This window comes from Aethina tumida, chromosome 5 (assembly GCF_024364675.1).
Source record: "Aethina tumida isolate Nest 87 chromosome 5, icAetTumi1.1, whole genome shotgun sequence".
Lineage (NCBI taxonomy): Eukaryota > Metazoa > Arthropoda > Insecta > Coleoptera > Nitidulidae > Aethina > Aethina tumida.
Genome location: NC_065439.1, coordinates 25080636 through 25096681, shown reverse-complemented (window position 1 = coordinate 25096681; position 16046 = coordinate 25080636). Strand labels below are relative to the sequence as shown.

The 16046-nt window shown below is 29.2% G+C and overlaps 1 protein-coding gene and 1 long non-coding RNA gene across 3 annotated transcripts in view; one reads left to right on the top strand and one right to left on the bottom strand.

Moving 5' to 3' along the window:
* Positions 1-16046, top strand: part of LOC109603469 (mitogen-activated protein kinase 1) — a 57484-nt gene that overhangs the window by 39065 nt on the left and 2373 nt on the right. The window contains exons 2-6 of the mRNA XM_049967166.1: positions 6512-6638; positions 8973-9083; positions 12752-12886; positions 15513-15797; positions 15850-16038. Coding sequence (XP_049823123.1) covers positions 6512-6638; positions 8973-9083; positions 12752-12886; positions 15513-15797; positions 15850-16038 — 847 coding nt within the window. The remainder of the gene's footprint in view (positions 1-6511; positions 6639-8972; positions 9084-12751; positions 12887-15512; positions 15798-15849; positions 16039-16046) is intronic.
* On the bottom strand, positions 3235-5874 carry LOC109603479 (uncharacterized). 2 transcript variants are annotated; one of them, XR_007547977.1, is made up of 3 exons: positions 5841-5874; positions 5670-5723; positions 3235-3247 (listed from the first exon to the last, which is right to left on the bottom strand). It is a non-coding gene; the product is annotated as an uncharacterized LOC109603479 (long non-coding RNA). The 2 variants fall into 2 exon arrangements; XR_007547976.1 differs by lacking the exon at positions 3235-3247 and adding an exon at positions 5534-5546.

Here is a 16046-nt window from a genome sequence, read left to right as displayed (position 1 = left end):
TCCTCTAGTTGCTGTAGAACGCATTTAAAAATATATATTTAACAATTTCTAAATTTCAGTTATTTTTGACAGTTGTAGATACAAATACTTGTTTTTCTCATAATTCGTTATATAAAAACTTACCAGTTATCTCTTCATTATTTGTCGTTGGGGACTGAGTCGTGACTTCGCTTGCTCCGGTTGTTATAATTGACTCTGAAGCTTTCAAATTTCATTTATGATAATTGTAGCTACTACTACTTACTTTTTTTCATAATTCATTAAGTAAAAGCTTACCAGTTATACGTTTATTATTTGTTGTTGAGGACTGAGTAGTGACTTCGCTTCCACCGGTTGTTACAATTGATTCTGAAGCTTTCATATTTCATTTATTATGATAGTAGTTACGAGTAATTGATTTTTTTCAAAATTCACTAAATAAAAACTTACCAGTTATCCGTTCATTATTTGTTGTTGGGGACTGAGTGGTGACTTCGCTTCCTACGGTTGTTACTATTGATTCTGAAGCTTTCAAATTTTATTTGTGATAATTGTAGCTATCAGTATACGATTTTTTTCAAAATTCACTGAGTAAAAGCTTACCAGTTGTCCGATCGATATTTGTTGTTGGGGACTGAGTAGTGACTTTGCTTCCTCCGGTTGTTACAATTGACTCTGAAGCTTTCATATTTCATTTATGATAATTGTAGCTTTCAGTATATGATTTTTTTCAAAATTGACTAAGTAAAAGCTTACCAGTTTTCCGTTCGTTATTTGTTGTTGGGGACTGAGTCGTGACTTCGCTTCCTCCGGTTGTTACAATTGACTCTGAAACTTTTAAATTACATTTATGATAACTGTAGCTATCAGTATATGATTTTTTTTCAAAATTCACTAAGTAAAAGCTTACCAGTTGTCCGTTCATTATTTGTTGTTGGAGACTGAGTAGTGACTTCGCTTCCTCCGGTTGTTACAATTGACTCTGAGACTTTTAAATTTCATTTATAATAATTGTAGCCATCAGTATATGATTTTTTTCAAAATTCACTAAGTAAAAGCTTACCAGTTGTCCGTTCGTTATTTGTTGTTGGGGACTGAGTAGTGACTTCGATTCCTCCGGTTGTTACAATTGACTTTGAAACTTTTAAATTTCAATTATGATAATTGTAGCATCAGTACATGATTTTTTTCAAAATTCACTAAGTAAAAGCTTACCAGTTGTCCGTTCGTTATTTGTTGTTGGGGACTGAGTCGTGACTTCGCTTCCTCCGGTTGTTACAATTGACTCTGAAACTTTTAAATTATATTTATGATAACTGTAGCTATCAGTATATGATTTTTTTTCAAAATTCACTAAGTAAAAGCTTACCAGTTGTCCGTTCATTATTTGTTGTTGGAGACTGAGTAGTGACTTCGCTTCCTCCGGTTGTTACAATTGACTCTGAGACTTTTAAATTTCATTTATAATAATTGTAGCCATCAGTATATGATTTTTTTCAAAATTCACTAAGTAAAAGCTTACCAGTTGTCCGTTCGTTATTTGTTGTTGGGGACTGAGTAGTGACTTCGATTCCTCCGGTTGTTACAATTGACTTTGAAACTTTTAAATTTCAATTATGATAATTGTAGCATCAGTACATGATTTTTTTCAAAATTCACTAAGTAAAAGCTTACCAGTTGTCCGTTCGTTATTTGTTGTTGGGGACTGAGTCGTGACTTCGCTTCCTCCGGTTGTTACAATCGACTCTGAAACTTTTAAATTTCATTTATGATAATTGTAGCATCAGTACATGATTTTTTTCAAAATTCACTAAGTAAAAGCTTACCAGTTGTCCGTTTGTTATTTGTTGTTGGGGACTGAGTCGTGACTTCGCTTCTTCCGGTTTTTACAATTGACTGTGAAACTTTTAAATTTCATTTATGATAATTGTAGCTATCACTATATGATTTTTTTCAAAATTGACTAAAAGCTTACCAGTTGTCCGTTCATTATTTATTGTTGGAGATTGAGTAGTGACTTCGCGTCCTCCGGTTGTTACAATTGACTCTGGAACTTTTAAATTTCATTTATAATAATTGTAGCCATCAGTATATGATTTTTTTCAAAATTCACTAAGTAAAAGCTTACCAGTTGTCCGTTCGTTATTTGTTGTTGGGGACTGAGTCGTGACTTCGCTTCCTCCGGTTGTTACAATCGACTCTGAAACTTTTAAATTTCATTTATGATAATTGTAGCTATCAGTATATGATTTTTTTCAAAATTCACTAAGTAAAAGCTTACCAGTTGTCCGTTCGTTCTTTGTTGTTGGGGACTGAGTCGTGACTTCGCTTCCTCCGGTTGTTACAATTGACTCTGAAACTTTTAAATTTCATTTATGATAATTGTAGCTATCAGTATATAATTTTTTTCAAAATTGACTAAGTAAAAACTTACCAGTTGTCCGTTCATTATTTGTTGTTGGAGATTGAGTAGTGACTTCGCTTCCTCCGGTTGTTACAATTGATTCTGAGACTTTTAAATTTCATTTATGATAATTGTAGCTATCTGTATATTTTTTTCAAAATTCACTAAGTAAAAGCTTACCAGTTGTCCGTTCGTTATTTGTTGTTGGGGACTGAGTCGTGACTTCGATTCCTCCGGTTGTTACAATTGACTTGGAAACTTTTAAATTTCAATTATGATAATTGTAGCATCAGTACATGATTTTTTTCAAAATTCACTAAGTAAAAGCTTACCAGTTGTCCGTTCGTTATTTGTTGTTGGGGACTGAGTCGTGACTTCGCTTCCCCCGGTTGTTACAATCGACTCTGAAACTTTTAAATTTCATTTATGATAATTGTAGCTATCTGTATATGATTTTTTTCAAAATTCACTAAGTAAAAGCTTACCAGTTGTCCATTCGTTATTTGTTGTTGGGGACTGAGTCGTGACTTCGCTTCCTCCGGTTGTTACAATTGATTCTGAGACTTTTAAATTTCATTTATGATAATTTTAGCTATCTGTATATGATTTTTTTCAAAATTCACTAAGTAAAAGCTTACCAGTTGTCCGTTCGTTATTTGTTGTTGGGGACTGAGTAGTGACTTCGCTTCCTACGGTTGTCACAATTGACTCTGAAGCTTTAAAATTTCAATTAAGATAATTGTAGCTACCACTATTTAAATTGTTTTTATAATTGACTAAATAAAAGCTTACCAGTAGTTATTCGTCCATTATTTGTTGTTGGAGACTGAGTGGTGGCTTCTCCTACAGTTGTTGTAGTTGACACTGAAAAATATAGTTTAAAGCATTTGTAAATTTCAATTGCTAATTTCAAAAGTTTTAGTGACTAAGTCTCTTTTCGTAATTTGTTAAATAAAGACTTACAAGTTGTTTCTTCATTAATTAGTGTTGTTGTAGTCAATACTGAAAAATATTTAATTTAAAGCCATTTCAAAAGTTCAATCGTTGTAGAAACTGTTAGATTGATTTGTTTCATAATTCATTAATTAAATACTTACATGTAGTTTCATCATTGGCAGTTATCTTGTCTTTACTTGTTGTTGGGGACTGAGTAGTCACATCTCCTCCTCCAGTTGCTGCAGCCGGCACTGAAAAACATATATTTCAATTTTCAGTTATTCTTTTTAACAGTTGTTGATTTTTCTCATAATTCGTTAAATAGAAGCTTACCAGTTACCCCTTCATCATTTGTTGTTGGGTGCCATGTACTGAATTCTCTTCCTCCAATTGTTGTAGTTGACACTGAAAAATATAGTTTTAAACATTTATAAATTTCAGTTGCTAGTTTCAAAACTAAAAAATATTTAAGTTATAACCATTTCAAAATTTCAAATATCCTCTTCAATAGTTGTTGTAACTGTTAGTTTGATTTGTTTCATAGTTCATTAAGTAAATACTTACATGTAGTTTCATCATTGGTAGTTACCCCGTCTTTTCTTGTTGTTGGGGACTGAGTAGTACCATCTCCTCCTCCAGTTGCTGCAGCCGGCACTGAAAAACATTTATTTCAATTTTCAGTTATTCTTTTTGACAGTTGTAGGAGCAAGATCTTGATTTTTCTTATAATTCGTTAAATAGAAGCTTACTAGTTAACCCTTCATCATTTGTTGTTGGGTGCCATGTACTGAATTCTCTTCCTCTAATTGTTGTAGTTAATACTGAAAAATATAGTTTTAAGCATTTGTAAATTTCAATTGCTAGTTTCAAAAGTTTTAGTTCGTAAGTCTAGTCTTTTTTCGTAATTTGTTAAATAACTGCTTACAAGTTGTTTCTTCATTAATTAGTGTTGTTGTAGTCAATACTGAAAAGTATTTAAGTTATAATCATTTCCAAATTTCAATTGTAGTCTTCAATAGTTGTAGTAACTGTTAGTTTCATTTGTTTCATAATTCATTAAGTAAATACTTACATGTAGTTTCATCATTGGTAGTTACCCCGTCTTTTCTTGTTGTTGGGGACTGAGTAGTACCATCTCCTCCTCCAGTTGCTGCAGCCGGCACTGAAAAACATTTATTTCAATTTCCAGTTATTCTTTTTGACAGTTGTAGGAGCAAGGTCTTGATTTTTCGCATAATTCGTTAAATAGAAGCTTACCAGTTAACCCTTCATTATTTGTTGTTGGGTGCCATGTACTGAATTCTCTTCCTCCAATTGTTGTAGTTGACACTGAAAAATATAGTTTTAAGCATTTGTAAATTTCAATTGCTAGTTTCAAAAGTTTTAGTTCCTAAGTCTAGTCTTTTTTCGTAATTTGTTAAATAAATGCTTACAAGTTGTTTCTTCATTAATTAGTGTTGTTGTAGTCAATACTGAAAAATATTTAATTTAAAGCCATTTCAAAAGTTCAATCGTTGTAGAAACTGTTAGATTGATTTGTTTCATAATTCATTAAGTAAATACTTACATGTAGTTTCATCATTGGCAGTTATCTTGTCTTTACTTGTTGTTGGGGACTGAGTAGTCACATCTCCTCCTCCAGTTGCTGCAGCCGGCACTGAAAAACATATATTTCAATTTTCAGTTATTCTTTTTAACAGTTGTTGATTTTTCTCATAATTCGTTAAATAGAAGCTTACCAGTTACCCCTTCATCATTTGTTGTTGGGTGCCATGTACTGAATTCTCTTCCTCCAATTGTTGTAGTTGACACTGAAAAATATAGTTTTAAACATTTATAAATTTCAGTTGCTAGTTTCAAAACTAAAAAATATTTAAGTTATAACCATTTCAAAATTTCAAATATCCTCTTCAATAGTTGTTGTAACTGTTAGTTTGATTTGTTTCATAGTTCATTAAGTAAATACTTACATGTAGTTTCATCATTGGTAGTTACCCCGTCTTTTCTTGTTGTTGGGGACTGAGTAGTACCATCTCCTCCTCCAGTTGCTGCAGCCGGCACTGAAAAACATATATTTCAATTTTCAGTTATTCTTTTTGACAATTGTAGATGCAAGTACTTGATTTTTCTCATAATTCGTTAAATAGAAGCTTACCAGTTAACCCTTCATCATTTGTTGTTGGGTGCCATGTACTGAATTCTCTTCCTCCAATTGTTGTAGTTGACACTGAAAAATTGTATTTGTAAATTTCAATTGCTAGTTTCAAAAGTTTTAGTTCAAGTCTAGTCTTTTTTCATAATTTATATTATAAAAAAATAATATATATTAATTTATTAAACTGAAACTTACACGTTGAAATTTCAGTAATTGACGTTGACGGTTCAGTATTGACTTCAGTTTCTTCTGTTGAAAAGAATTACGTGATTAATTGATATTCGTAAAATAAAAATGTATTGAAATAATTGAAAGTGAAATAAAATTATCATCATTTACGAATTGTTATTTAAAAATAATTTATACCTTCGTGAATATTCACAGCTTCTTTGCATATACGAAACCCTAAAGAAGCACTTCTACAACATTTATAAAATTTTGGACATTGATAGTCTACGCCACATTGAAATATTCCATAGTTCATACGAGGATTTTTTTTTATGGTCTTATCAAATGGACACTCCCCTGGGCGTTCTGAAAAAAAAAACATTATTATAATTTTTTATGTTGTCAATTTTCTGTATTACTAACTTCCCAAATTTTTTACTTTAATATCAATTGGTCTAGTTAAATGCCTCCATCCATAAACCAAGTTTAAACACAAAATTAATAGTAATAACTTCATATCTCATATAATTTGTTGTTAATAATTTTTTAGACTGTATATTCACTAATGTCACACAACCAACAAAATAAAAATTCTAAGTAAAAAAAACCCAGGTCGGGATGTCTCGACAAAATCAAAAAATCAATAAGATAAGCATCAATTCCTTCTTTGTTCTCGTTGTAAATTTGCTTACGAGAAATGTACATTAAATAATTGAAGGCCGCAATTTGGAATTTATAATACAAATAACCAATTGAGCAAATATTTTCTGTAGTAATATTATCAATATCAAAAACAAAAGGATCCATTCATGATTTTAGACAATCAAATTTTAATTATAAAATAAATGAAATATTCCTTTTATTTCCAGATCGGCATTTGACACAGTGACAAAAACAAAAGTGGCCATCAAGAAAATATCACCTTTCGAACATCAGACATATTGCCAAAGGACATTGAGGGAAATCAAAATACTCACAAGGTTCAAACATGAGAACGTAAGTACACAATTTGATACGTCTTATTTTAAATAAAGGCATAAATACGTCTCTAATATATAAATTGGGGAACATCGATAACGAAGCAAAATTAAATTTCCATAAATTTCCATTTAATGGTTCCAAAATTGGTATATAATTGCGTCCTCACGTTTGGAATTTATGGGATTACTTCGTCCCGTAAATAGTTTGTATCATCATTTACTTTCATGGAATTATGTTGCACGTTTAATTGGTAATATGAATACCTTTATTTTATGGAAATTATACAGGCGGAGCTAAATTGGTTGCCATTGTCACCGGACTAGTTAGTACGGGAATTCTGTCGAGAGTTTAGAAACTAGTAATTATATCAAGATATAACTATATTTATTGTAAATTCAAAGATATATAATACTATCTTCTATTGAATATATACAAAAGTATATATACAAAACCAATAACAATTTGTTTAAAAATAAATAATTGCGTCAACATATCTACGTGAGTCAAAACATTAAATATCTAGAAATTTAGCAAATATGTCGATAAAATATAATGATACTTCTGGAAAATTTCGAGACATTTAATATTTTCTTTAATGAAACATACATAAAAGTGTTTGATGTGAATGATGACAATATTAATTATCTCTAAGTTTATTAGAAATATCACTAAAATATAACGATATTTTTAGTAAATGACGAGATATTTTATATTATCTTCTATGAAACATATATAAAAATATTAGTAACATATTTTAACCATTGATAATTTTTTTTAATTAGTAATTATGATACAATTATTGCGAAAATGGCAATATCATTAATTACTTCTAAATTTATCAGTAATACCATTAAGATATAATGTCTTAAAATTTATAAAAGTATTAGTAACCTATGTTAAAAATATTGCTTGCCTAAATGGCGACAATATTAATTATCTCTAAATTTATTAGAAATATCACTAAAATATAACGATATTTTTAGTAAATGGCGAGATATTTCATATTATCTTGTATGAACATATATAAAAAATAGTAGTAACATATTTAACTGTTGTTAATTTTTTTTAAAAAATTGATAATTATGACAAAATTATTAAGAATATGACGATCATTATGATTATTTCTAAATTTATCAGTAGTATCATTAAAATATAATATTTTTTATTATTTAAAATATATTTTAAGTATTGGTAATTTGATAGAAATTTAATAATTATATCAGAAAACTCAATAAAATATAACGATATTTTTGGAAAATTTAGATATAGTTCATATTATCTTATATGAAACATGTATAAAAGTATTAGTAACATATAAATTAATTATCTGTAAATTTTTCAGAAATATCACTAAAATTCAATGATGTTGGAAATAAATCCAACAAACGTCGACCAATAAACCCAAACAATTATAAATAACAGATAATAACATATACTAACCATTGATTATTTATTAGAAAATTAATAATGTCAAAATTTTTAAATAGATAACGAAAAAATTAATTATCTCGAAATTTATCAAAAATATCACTATCACTATATAGATTTTTCTAGTAAATTTCAAGATATTTAATATTTTATTTTTTAAAATGTATTTAAAAATAAAAATAACGTATTTTAACTATTGAAAATTAGTAAATATATCAACATTTTGTGCCGTTATATTATATATTTTTGGAAAATTTATTTTTGAGACATTTTAAGGTAAATTTAATTATAGTATAGTTTAATAAAAAGTTACATAAATATTTAGTTTAGTTTTTGTGGGGTCAGGTTTCCGAGAATAAATGTTTCAAAAATTGGACTCTGGTTGCTTAAATCAGTATTTCTTTGACTAGTCTGGAGACATAACATATTGCTAACAGTCAAATACAACCAATTTAAGACACCCAGTACAAATATTTGTTCAGTTCAGTAAATTTTCGGATAGACACATCCACTTTCATCTATCATTTTAATGAAACGTAAACTTCGCATTAACGTGGAGTTTATCGCGATCGTGTGTGAATGTAATTATAAATTTAGACTAATAAATTACCACGTTATTGCGTAAAATTTCATTTTCTGACCGCATCCAAACTGATTCAGTAATTAACTGCAATTATTAAATGTCCCACCAAGTTAATTAACTTCTTCCCAAACTGCGATATTTTCAACATTTTGACTGCACCGTTATGCCTCTTATCGAAAACGAAAACAATTAGTATCTGTTTGCAATCAATTTGTTTGGAAAACATTTCCGACGCGTTCGCAGAGAACGAAGCCAATGAATAACTGTCCTTTTTATCTCCATTACACAGCTTTTTAGTTTTATTTGTGTTGTATTGTATTTCATTTTTTTTTTTTCAGATAATCGATATAAGGGATATACTGCGGGCGGTAACGATAGACCAAATGAAGGATGTGTATATTGTACAATGTCTGATGGAGACTGATCTTTACAAACTCTTAAAAACGCAGGTGTAGTATTTATTTTATATTTGTAATATAGAAAATCAGCAATACATATTCAATTTATTTCGTTGTATTTATTTTTTTAAATCACAGGTAACAATTTACATTGAACGTTTCTGAGTTGAATAAAATATATGGAGTTGTTTACAAATGTATAAGCTGGGTTTATTTCATATTTGCTACGAAGAATTTTTAAATGCCCCAAGGTAATAAAAATACACCGGAATGGCTTTTTTAAATATAAATGCCTACGTTTGTTATTCAATTTGGAAAATAATATACGTTTAAAATTTTATTTACAATGCATTGCAAAATATATTGCCCGTCTTTTGAAGTGGAGGATTTGAATTATTTCAAAAATCAGAGTACCAATCAGACCAATAAATCAAAATATGTTTTAATAAAGCCCTATTGACTTGCTTAGGATCACATTCACTGTACCACAGAACGGTAGGGATGAGTAGCTTTTAGTGACAAGTCTAAATTTAATTTATAAAAGATGATAGCTGATCCTTTAAGAACAAAAAAACACAAAACGTTTTTTATATCCACTGTGAAACATGGGGGCAGTTCAATGTTGCTTGGGGATGCTTCACTTGGAGGTTCTAAGACATGAACTACTTGGGATACTATATCTCAAGAGGAAATAGACCACCTCATTGAATCAATACCAAGACCTACTAGGGAGTATTTAGATAACATCGATAGACAAACACAACTAACTAAATTATTAAAAATAATCTGGAATAATATTAACAATTTACATTAAATAGAAGGATTATGGCTAAAATATTTAATATTTTAAAAATTTGCTATAATAATGACCACTACATATATAAAATAAAATAAGCTACTGAAAATATTTTTATTTAATCTATTGAATTTAGATAATCCATATTATCCACTTCAAAAGAGACGCAGTGTATGTGTATGTACCAAATGTAATTCACATCTCTGCAGGAATATTATTTTATGAAATTATAAAGTTTCTCTCAGTTTTTTGTCCATTTTTAATTAAATTAATTATCAAATTCACAACATTAATATTTAGAACTATGCGCATGCAAGTGCTGTATTCTGTTTTGCTTTTACACTTTAATTAGCATTAGCCGGATAAAGTTTGCACTTTGTATGATCTCGTTGAATTAAGCCTGAATAAAGCAGAAGGTGCGAATTAATATTTATTTAGTGCACTCTCTCTCACACACACACTTTTGTCTTTAACCCTAATGGTGTTAACTATTATTAGATGCAAATTAAACACTTAAAACTTTAATCCGCTTTGAAATATGAATTTAATGAGGGCCTTAATTGTCTGGTGTTTATTGTATGTTACTCTTGAAAAACAATTTGTTGTTTAAACCCTAAAAACCAATATAAATAATTGTTTTTAATTAGTGTGTTTTCGGTCCACATAAACAACGTGGACGTCGTTAATATCCAATGATATTTACTTTAACCGTTGTAAAAATAAAGCAAATTTGAATGGCAAAGGGACGAAAACACGTACGTTTATATTGACTAGTCCGTCTGCGTCTCTTTTATTTAAATGTATAATATTGGATTCAATTTTGTACCCGTGTAAAACAACATTGTACTGTTTGAAGGTGGCTGATTTGAATTTATTTATGAGCTGAGAAAAATGGCCCGAAGCTTGTTCTGCAAAATTTATATAAGAAATTTATGTGATGAATTGGTTGGAAATATTGAAGTGGTGTAAATATTAGTCTTTACTTTTGGTTTTGTTTATGAACTGAAAAGTAAATAATATAGTATTTTTCCTGCTGATATTTCGTATTCATAATCAAATTCTGTTGCAAATAATACAGCTGTATAATGTTTATATATTCACACCCAATTACTCTAAAATTTAGCCATCAATAAAACAGAATCATACGTCAAACAAATGTTTCATTGCAAAATGGCTGAAATTGATTTAAATTACGAATGTATCGAAAGTTGATTTATAATTCACTAAAGTCTCACATACATTTTTAACTAATCCAATGAAAGTATCATTAAATTTTCAACTTACATAGTTCCATGACATAATTAACTATTTATCTATTAATTACAATCTATAACATTCCACATACATAGTAGAAATTTGAATTGGAAAACTTTTACAAGTAATCTAATCAGTACGACAGAAAACTTTCATTCCAATGCGTTCAATTAAGGAGATTCTAATTTTACTTAATATTTCTCAAACTTTTTACATTTATCCTGCAATGAAGAAATTTTAAAACTTTATTTGTAGACATTTTTTCTTGTAAAACTGAAAAGTTTTCATTTGAATTTAATAAATAAATTTGAAAATAATCTTATTAAGTCACTTTAAATCAATCAATTTTGAACACACAATGAAATTTATTTTCCACTTAACTTTAATAAATTTTTGTATATTTATTTAATTTAATAAGTTATTTTAAATTTTTATTTATAAATTTAAGATAATCATTTTATTTTTTATTTTAATCAATTATTTTATTTTATTTAAATCTATTGCTTAATTTTAATACTTTGACTTTAATATTGTTTAAATTTCATAAATTTAAATTAATAAATTATTTTTTTTTAATGTTTTTGTACATTTCTAAGTTTATTTATTTTAACTGATTTTTTATATTTTAAAATTAATTAATGTTATTAATTTAATTTAAATTAATTATCTCATCTTATTTTTATTTTATTTTAATTTTTAATATGATATATTTTATAGATTTGTAAATAATAAGTTATATAAATTTAAATAAAATTATTTTTTGTTTAAAATGTTAAAATGGTTAGTTTCAATGTTTCATATATTTGTAAATTTATAATAATAATCTTTATTATGATTAAATAAATTTAATTTCATATAATTAAATTAAAACTGCTGAAAATTTTCAGTGGTTTCATTTTAATTATCTTTATAAAATATCTTTATGAAAGGTACAAAGTGAATGTTTCAATTCAAGTTTACAATTAATTACACGATTGAAATACGCACTTTATTTGCAGTAAATTGTGGACATTTTGTGTGTTTGCATAACAAGTTTACAGCCATTTCAAATTTACTGCCCATTTAATTAAACATACATAAATGGATTGGTTGTTTTTGTTTGTATTGTATATAAATAATAATTTATGAGTTAAATCTAAATTTCGGGTGTAATTCGGAAACAAATCGTGCATAAATTTTATAACTATATTGTGTATCACATATCATGTGGAAATTTTAAAAGAAAAACAATCTCTGAGAAATTTATACAATATTCAAATAGAAATAAAGTTGTTTTCTGTGTTGACTTTATTGACTATAAAGTAATTTAAAAGTAATTTAAATCTGTAATTTAATAAACTAATCCTAAACTTTGACAGTAATTCGCAAACTTGGTTATTCAATATTTCCAACAACTATCACATAATTGACGACCTGTAACTTTATATAATTACATAGAAACCCTATTACATTACTTAATCTCCGACATAAAAATACAAGTTTCATCAATCTTGTTTCCATTGTGTTACAACATACCAAACTGAAACGTCTTCCTCGCTAACAGACAGAAAATGTGTCAAACAAGAATTGAATCATTATAAGATTAAAACCTCTCCCTTCTGCGTTCCTTGGCAACTCCAACGGTAATTCCCCGACCGCAAAGCATACATTTTTCTTTGTACTGTTTCAGAGACTGAGTAACGACCACATATGTTACTTCCTCTACCAGATACTTCGGGGGCTGAAATACATACACTCGGCGAACGTACTTCACAGGGATCTGAAGCCCAGCAACCTGTTACTCAACACAACCTGCGACCTTAAAGTAAGTAATTATTTAACAAGCGCACTAATTATATTCATTTCTGGAACAAATTTTAATTATACATTGAAAAATATTCAAATTTTAAAAGCCCTAGAAGTTCATAAATTATCAAGCATGCTGAAAAGTTTGATAAAGCACAAAATAGTAAAACTGTATTTGAAACGTTTTAATAACCGTGTTACATTAAATACACATCAAACCGGCAAAGTTGTTCATCAGAACCTCATTAATTAGAGAATATTTAATTTGGTGCATCCATTATTGCGATTGGATCCCGAGACGAGTAGTTTTTCCTTTTTTTTTTTTAATAAAGGCGCCGCCTCGGAAAACCGTTTACTCCACGAATGTCAACAACTCGTATTTCCTGCGCCGAAAGGAAATTACATTAAAGAGGTATGCTGTTCTTGAACGAAAACGGCGTCGTCATTTGAATTTCAAACGTTTTTCGCTCTTTCGTACCCTCTCCATCTTTCGCTTGATTGAAACGGCACCTTTTTTTTTGATCGACTGACCGATGCTCGTCGACACGGAAGTGCTTCGAATTTATTCGTCGGTGATTTCGGTAAAAGCCAATTTTTTAATGAAATTCTAAATTCAATTAAATTATTTTAAGGAATAATCCGTAATTGATTTGCAGTGGGAAATATATAATTTCTTTAGGGTTTATTGGGAGATTGGAGATTTACATTTTATACAATTCGTTGCGGATGTATTTCCCTTTGTGTAGGCGTTTCGTTATAAACTGAATTAGTTTTAAAATGAAGTGATTTGCTTTGATATCGTACACCTCTTTAGGATTCGGATTGACTGGTTATCTATGTTTCTTCTTTGGATTGAACTGCAATTTTCTTTTTATGCATCGGATTTTCTGTCACTTTATTCTAGATCAAAGGGTGTGTAAGTTAAGTAATCACAATAAAGAACTGATGTAGGGCAAATTTACTGCCTTCTACACTTTCAAATAAAACATATTATTTTAATAAATAAAAATAACACTGTTCCCAGTACATTAACTTTGAAACACCCTCTTATATGACTTTTAAAAAGTATGGAAACGTTTTTACAAGATGTTTACTGCAGAAAAGCTGAAAGGTTTTTAATGTATCCCATACATCCAATTCCCGTTTGTTATAACAGTACACAGAGACTGATAATCATACTAGAAGACCAGGTCAGGGTAGAAATCGTGCTACAACTCCTCCTCAACATTATTTCTTTGAGACTTTTAACTTTTAACTACAAGAAGTTTAGAGTCTCAGTTAGAAAACGTAGAATGGGTTCGAATTAGTATTGAAACTATTCGACAACGACTTAGGGAAAGTAATTTGAGTACGAACAGAAGATGTAATGCTGTGATTTGTAGTAAACGTGGAAGTACCCCATATTAAGTTCATATTTTTATTTTTTATAAAAATCAAATTTCATAAATTTTTAATTTTTTTAGAAAAACAATATTTTTTAATATTTTTTTAACAATTACAAATAAAATCCTATTTTTAAATAATATATACAAAGAGTGCGTAGGTTAATTTTTTCCATTTTCAGAAAATATTAATAATATTCAATTGTTATTGGTCTGATGTATTAATTTTTTGGAACAGTATATAATTAATGTCGTACATCCACATTTTTCTAATTAGTTTGAGTGCTATGATTTTAATTAATTTAGTTAATAGTAAATATCTGATTTTTCATTTGTAAGTTTGTAGCCACTTGTGTAAAATTGAACATTTTGGAATTTTGGTTAAGCCATTGCGTTCACATGAAATGTAGTATGTGCTAATAAAATTCAATTTAACATGATGGATGGCCCACCGGAGGTATTTACGAGGATAAGCGTATATGAGGCATATGTGAAATAATAAAATGTATTATTTCACTCGTATTTCATGGGTGTATGAAGTGGACGTAATTCATATTTTATACATTGAACGATACATCCAATTATTGTGAACTTATCTATTTATAAATGTCAATAACATAAAAAATAATATGATACAAACTGTGACGTAAAAAACTTAAAAATTAATAAATCCAGTTAACATATTAGTCAATATAAATTCATTACTGTGGAAATCATTATTTGTCCCATTTTTTCTAGCAGCTAAAACGGTAAATGCGGCATTTTTACTCTTATCTGTGGTAGCCGGTGGCTTTATACAAAAGCTTTTTTATCGCACACAAAAAAGCAAATCTGTTTTACACATTTAGAGGATATTGTCATATTTGTCTGAAAAAAAAAACGCCATAACGTATCCCAGGTTAATAAAATGATGACTTTTATGAGATGCTTTTATAATAAAGCTTCACCAATAAGTTATATCTTTTACATTTTCCGCATTCCACTTTATAAAGGAAGACAGAAGAATTCAGTAATAGGATATTATAGGATCTTTTTAAAATATTAAATGTATTAGACATAATTCCTTTATTTAATGTGAACTGTTAAAATAATATACAGTAGTATACAAACTACTATATTCTTTTTCTGTAAAATGTTACATATATTTTTCTGAATTGAGCTGAACATGAAATGTAGTTATTTATTTTATTAATTTGTCTAATCAGGCTAAATACCAATTACAATTTGTATGTATAAAATCATCAAGTCAAATTTTGTCCACAGATCTGTGATTTTGGATTGGCCAGAGTGGCAGATCCAGACCACGACCACACCGGCTTCCTGACAGAGTACGTGGCGACCAGATGGTACCGGGCCCCGGAAATCATGCTGAACTCCAAGGGCTACACCAAGTCCATCGATATATGGTCGGTCGGATGTATCCTGGCCGAGATGTTGGCCAACCGACCCATTTTCCCGGGCAAACACTATCTAGATCAGCTCAACCACATCCTCGGTGTGCTGGGATCTCCGTCAGCCGATGACCTTAACTGCATCATTAACGAAAAGGTATTTTATTACTAGGATTTATTTTTGTTGTACCAAATTGTGTTTATTTTAGGCTAGAAGTTACCTTCAATCGTTACCGTTCAGACCAAAGGTACCATGGGTTAAACTCTATCCAAACGCCGATCCAAAAGCCCTGGATCTGCTAGATAAGATGTTAACGTTCAATCCACATAAGAGAATTGAAGTCGAACAAGCTCTCGCCCATCCTTATCTTGAGCAATACTACGATCCCGCCGATGAGGTAAGTAA